At 45.3% G+C, this 6,272-nt stretch overlaps 1 protein-coding gene across 1 annotated transcript; it reads right to left on the bottom strand.

Moving 5' to 3' along the window:
• Positions 1–680: 680 nt before the first annotated feature.
• On the bottom strand, positions 681–5,522 carry LOC100831485 (protein argonaute 7). Its single transcript, XM_014901631.2, has 4 exons — positions 4,776–5,522; positions 2,789–4,037; positions 1,211–2,683; positions 681–1,094 (listed from the first exon to the last, which is right to left on the bottom strand). The coding sequence occupies exons 1-3, from the start codon at positions 5,194–5,196 to the stop codon at positions 1,237–1,239; spliced, it is 3,117 nt and encodes a 1,038-aa protein (XP_014757117.1). The 5' UTR covers positions 5,197–5,522; the 3' UTR covers positions 681–1,094; positions 1,211–1,236.
• Between the last annotated feature and the right edge of the window lie 750 nt (positions 5,523–6,272).

The raw sequence follows: 6,272 nt of genomic DNA on the forward strand, positions 1-6,272 counted from the left end.
TTCAACAACAGACGCTATAGCCTCGGATGCTAAACCTATCCTGATGGTTTGGTTTTATTCTGCCCGTTCGAACAAGGGGGCCCTCGGCGGTTGCTTCCGTTTTTCTTCAAGAAGGTGAAGAGTCCCCGACGGTTGCTTACGTAAAGGTCAACAAGGTTGTACTCCCTCCGTTCCATAAAGATTGGCAGTGATTTGAATTATCTCTGGTTAAAATTCATGCCGATGTTCGTGAAACGGAGGGAGCAGGAATGCGAAGCCGAGAAGAGCGATGGAAAGCTGAGAGCAGCTGGTATAACCATATCTATATATCTAATCACATCTCGAATACGGAGTACTTATTCCTCGATAAGGTCAGTCTGGTCAGAAGCTTAAGTTTACCCGTCCAATCCCCAGTGCTGCACGCCCCGCCGCGCCGGCCGGCCAACCACCTGCACCGCACGCCGCGCCCTTGCGCTCCATGCACCGCCGTGCCCAGCTGAACATGGCGCGATACGTGCTTGACTAACACGGTTAAAAACTTAAAATATCCCAAGTTGATACTACCATACACATCCGAATTACTCGTAGGATATTTCAACCAACTATCGCAGGAAAGAAAATGAAATGTTGACATAAAATCTAGCGCGAGACAGCACACTAGTAGTTATATTTACTTGTAATAAAATCTGACACGTGGAATGTTGCAACAAACATCCTATCAATTGAAACTTAATACTACATCCGATCCATCGTAAGTGTTTCAGATTTAGTACAAAGTTACCTCCGATCCATAATAAGTCTCTCAGGTTTGTACTAACTTTGTACTAAATGTGAAACAATTATTATGGACCGGGGAGTACATGTTTACACCTAACAACGGAAATTATTCGCACCACGATTCGAGAAGCAGTGTACTCTCTATGAAGACCAAATTATGGATGCAAACCAAATCTGCACAAGGACAGGACAGCAAATAGTATCTCCAACCCTCAGCGGGACCAGTGTCACCGCATCGAGACAGTACAAGTCCACTACCTTAGCAGCATCAGTACGGGAGTGCAAACAGTTTGGCATCAGAATTTTGCACAACATCAGCAAGTACCAGCATCCAATCACTGTAAGATGTTAAAGAGTCATGCACATGATTCTTGTCCAGGGACACTATACATGTTTCCTAAATTCAGACAGATAGAGAATATACTACAGAAGGAGGAGAAATTGTGCAAAATACCATGAGATCCTGGGCGGGAAGAAAGATCAGCAATAGAACATGAGCCTCTTCACGCTGTCACTGAGCTTAGGCAGCGGCGGCGTCTGCAATGGAGTGGTACTGTACAGAGTTGTGCGGCTGGTTGGCACTGAATCTGACCTCTCAAGGTACAGCTTGCCTCTATAGGCAGCAAGATGCGCATAGTATGCCGGAGGAACAAGGGAGACTGGCCTGGTGCACCGCACAAAAGTGTAGCAAAGATTATGTATCAGCTGCTGCAATTCGTCGGACCCAAACTTGTTCTCATCCAACAAGATGTGGTAATGAGTCGGACGGCTTGTCCCCTTTGTGCCCCAATGGCTGCACAGGTAGAAGTCGAATTCCCTTGGGTGCGTGATCACGGTGTCAACAACCGTTCCAGGTGGTATGTTCTGATCAGAATAGTGTGTCGAGCCGCCATTTTTCTCCCTGTGGAAGAGCCTCGTGTGATGCCTCTTCTGTACAACGATGAACGTGATTAAGGGCTTGTAGCCTGGGTACCTCGAACATGTCATTCGCACAGCATGCATCTCCTCCTTCAGGACCTTGTCGAACTGTGTCTCGCTCACACCATCTCGAAAAAATATGATTCGAGCTGGGAGCTTGCCAACTTCTTTCAGGAACTCTTCAAGTAGTTCACCAGCCATCACATCCAGGTGTTCAATTATTTCTTTCCGGTGCGTCTGCGACCTCATTCTGGAGATGTACTTATTTGCTGAAGGCCAATTCATGCTTGCAACTACAGCAACCACTGATGGGCTCGAGTCGTCAAGTGGATGTGGGTGTGTAACATCAGCACCCATGAACATCACTGGTTCATCATCTGAAAATATTCTAGGAATTTGGCATGGCAAGCTGTTGTAGAGGGAAACATTGCATCCACCAAGCTTAGCATTCATCTTCAGGGCTAAATTGGCCACAAATTGCACGGTCAGCTTGCTTAAGTTGGGGTAAAGGCAACACTGTGTCACAACACCAATGGATGTTTCAGCAATTCGCTTCAAATCAGCATAGCCTCGGTGCCTCCGTTCCATGACACATATTAGCAATTGCAGGTTGCCTGATGCAGCTTCTTGAATTTTCTTGAGCTTGCTCTCCAAAATGCACACACTGTTAAGGAGTTGAATCCGTTCAAACAACGGGCTGATCACAGTTTTCTTGTTTAGATAAATTCCCAGCTGCTCACACCGACTTGATAGCTGGTTGACAAATTTTGGAATGCAGGAGTGCTGCTCCGGGGTACCACCAAAGCTTATCAAGGCCCAGCTCTTTATCTTGGAGCCCTCAGTAACATGGCTGTCCAGCAAGCTCCATTGCCGATCAAATCGCTGTGGTGTTATATCCTTAATGCGCCCTCCACCGCCGAATTTCAGTTTTGGTGGCAAGAGAACCCTCCCAGAGAGTTGTGTCATGTCCTTGGACACTTGGAGATTGAATTGATCGGCATAAGAATTACTGCAAGAAAAGTAAGGTAGCTATGATTACATCTGTTCGACATAACTTTAAAAAAAAGGTCACTTCAACATTTTACAAACATAATATGACATGAATGAAGCATACCGTTTTGCACCAAAGGCTTCTTCAACAGCGCCATTTATGATTCCTTTTCTCTCACTTGGTCTTTGGCAACCCATCTTGAGAATCTTGGATGTTTGTTCATCTGAGAGCTTGCCAAGAAACTTCTGACCCTCACAAACTACACAAAGCTCCATTGGCACATAACATGGTTTGCTTCTACCGATCTGCAAGCATGGCAGGTTCCTGAATTGGATATCATGATTGTATTGCTCCTTGAAGTAATCCATCACCATAAGGTCTTTCCCACTTCGGTCTCGAAACTTGAGATTTTCTGTTGTCTCCTCGGTCAAGCTATGCACGTGGTACCTTTGGTTGGTCTCACGGTGGCACACAAAAACCCTAATGTTTCTCAGTGCTTTCTCGACGTCCCTCCTCTCCTCTTGTGCCAAAGCCCTATTTTTGTCATGCGGAAGGTCTTTCAAGAAGTCACACCGCTTCTGCAAGTATGCAATCATGCCCGTGCTCTCATGGAATGCTGTGAGTGAGAGATCAACATTAAGTGCAAGACCTTGCTTGGTTGGCCTCAAGCTCTGAAAGAAACCTCTTAAACCAACAGCCCCACCACCAATATCCTTTGCTTCTCCCATGGAGCGTGGATACAAAGACCGGCCTACCAGAACAGAACTTTCCATAGCACCTTCTCGCAAGATGACATCCAACGCATGGAGGTAATCTTGAGGAAGAGAAATGCCATCCTTATCTTTGCTCAAATACTTGTTCAAGTACTCACCACTTAGCTTGGAAACCAATCGAATGTTCACCTTAAAAACCTTAAATTTCTGTTGGTCAAGTATGTAACCATTATTTTTAACTACTGAACATCTTGCTGATGTAACTGGAAGACTGACAAAGAACTCAGCCTTGTCCTCCTGAAACTCAAAAGGACTATAAAGGTCCCTGCGGCCATCAAAAGCCGGCAGAGCACCCGATAGAACGCTTGAATTTTCTTCTACAAGTTTGTTCTTAATCATTCTTGCAGTTTCCTTTGATGGATGTGGGAATATGTTAACATCGTAATGGAATATCTTTTGATCAGGATCAAACCGCACAAGGAAATGGTTTGCAGAAAGAGGAATCACAGCCCCCTCAACCCCACCAGAGTCAGGTCTCCGTGCAATGGGTGTTCCCTGTTGATTGTTAGAGGACCTGTGATGGGTGTTTCCATTATCCATCCCCACCTGAGATGTTTTCTTATGCATGAAAAACTTTTCAGTCTGAAGTGTGTTGGAACCTGTTAGTAAATTGATATTAACATGTAAGGATTAAGAGAATCTACACAAAATGATTAAAACACCGGAAGAAAACCACTTAACCAGAAGGTTAAGCCAATGATAAAAATAATATATTAGATCAAGCGGAATAATGACGCAAATATTACATAGCAGTAGCACATGCACCAAGATTACGGTACTTCATTTTCCCAACAAAAAGGAAAAGAAAAGGCAATCGAACATTTGTTTACCCAAAAAAATCCTCAAAAGATAACCATGCCCCATTGTCGAGGGATGGAAGGGGGGCTAACTTTCAAAAGAAAAAGGTATCATCCACAGTACCACAAATAGAACTTTAGACATGTCACAAATCAAACATTCTTGTATCGCACCTTCTCAAGGATGCTGATTAATGAAAATAAATATATGGCACAGCAGACTAGAATCCATAAAATCACAAACTTTCTAAGATATCATTTGACTAACAACATGGTACCGTAGCATTGACCCCAAAACACTACCTGCATTTATCTTTGTATGACAAGCCATAAATCACTAACTACACAGCAGACACTAGTGCATACTACTCCAATCTACTCTACCATGCAATCATCATCAGAAAAAAAAAAGCTGTAAATGAAAACTAGCACGCATTGACCAACATGACAAAAAAGCAACATCACCAAAAATATGAACTAGTAGTAGAAAGTACAAAAAACAAGGATAGGGGAGCAACCAAGAAAAAGGCGCCTTTTTACCCTTGGGGAGCGGCAGCAGCGCGGCGGTGACGGCGTGTGGGGGCGGCGGCGGCTTCTTGGATGGCTTGTGCGTCCACATTGGCCCCCTCTGCACCGCGCCCGGCATGGGCTTCCCGTAGCACGTGGAGAGCAGGTGCAGCGGCGGCGGCGGCTGCAGGTATAGCAGTACCGGCGGCGGCAGAGGCAGCGCGACCGCGCCATTAATATGCGTGCGGTTGCGGCCGGCGTTTACCGGCAGCGGCAGGAGCGCCGGGTAGGCCTGGATGATCGGGTACTGTCTGTAGCCGCCGCCCCCACCACCGTAAGCACCCTTCCACGTCCTCCTCCCTTTCCCGCCGCCACCATTACTAGCAGCGGTTCTGCTATCGCCTCCTCCACCTCTGGCCTTCCTCTCGTTCTTGGCCTCCCCCTCCCTCTCCATGGACGCCGCCTTATTGATCAGCGAGCAGAACTTGTTGGGAGGTTAACTCCAATCTAATCTGTCCTTATGCAGCTTTCGGTGTAGTAGTACCACAGTTTCTTGTCTTGTTCTTGGCTTATGGGTTGGGGTTTTCTTGGATGGTTGGGTTTCTCTTGGAAGGACTGTGTGCGTGGGGTGGGGGGCAAAAAGAAGGGAAGGGAAGGAGAAGGGGGACTGCAGGAGGGAGGAGTGTGGGTGGGAAGGAGATGGGGTTGGTATTAATGGGGTGGCAGAGGAGCGTATAGTGTGCGATGCAATGCTTTGCTGCTGCCGCTTTGAAAGTTTCCTCCGTTCTGCTGCTGCTCGGTCGTCTTCCGAAATTCTCAATGTGGGAAGGAGGGCAATTTATGGCTGCACTAAAGAGAGGCTACAGCCTCTATCAGCACACCTCCACCTCCTGCCTATCTCTATTCCTCTAGTCCAGAGTCTAGAGAGAGCCAAAGGAAAGGCTAGTGACACCGGAAACGTTTTTGGTTTGGCTCAGTCATGGTTTGTTTGGATTAACAAAAACAACTTCCAGAAAAAATTAACAAAAACTAATACTCTTTCTTGTCTGAATTTATAAGACCTGCATAAAATTTGCACGGCATTTTGACTAAATTTGAATGCATCTACACACTAAGTCACATCTACATACATCTAAATTTTGAGAAACTTAAGACATCTTTTGTTGGACGGAGTGAGTATATTACTAGTAAAATGATGCTATTATGACCCAAAAATGATGTTGTTGAATCCATATTGTAAACACTTTCTAATGACATGCACTTTCTGTTCCCTTATAAAGCTCATACTCCTATACTAAATTGGTGCATTACTTGTCGTTGTTTTTTCTGTAAAGTTGGTCGAACATTAAAATAGTTGACATAGAACAAGAATAAAAAATACACTTATTTGAGACGGAGGAAGTCAGTACACTCTACCCATATGAGCACCTTTGAAAGACTAAGGCGACATAGCATAAGGTTGACAAAGTCACCATGCTTACACTGAGGCGATAGACCTTCAAAAAGAAGGAGGCGACAAATCATAAGGTT

This window comes from Brachypodium distachyon, chromosome 1, assembly GCF_000005505.3.
Source record: "Brachypodium distachyon strain Bd21 chromosome 1, Brachypodium_distachyon_v3.0, whole genome shotgun sequence".
NCBI lineage: Eukaryota > Viridiplantae > Streptophyta > Magnoliopsida > Poales > Poaceae > Brachypodium > Brachypodium distachyon.

Excerpts from the sequence above, each read along its gene's own strand:
- LOC100831485 (XM_014901631.2), bottom strand. The coding sequence starts at position 5,196 with ATGGAGAGGGAGGGGGAGGCCAAGAACGAGAGGAAGGCCAGAGGTGGA. Across the intron at positions 4,038-4,775 it reads GCTGCTGCCGCTCCCCAAGG|GTTCCAACACACTTCAGACT; the intron begins GTAAAAAGGCGC and ends ATTTACTAACAG. Across the intron at positions 2,684-2,788 it reads GAAGCCTTTGGTGCAAAACG|TAATTCTTATGCCGATCAAT; the intron begins GTATGCTTCATT and ends CTTTTCTTGCAG.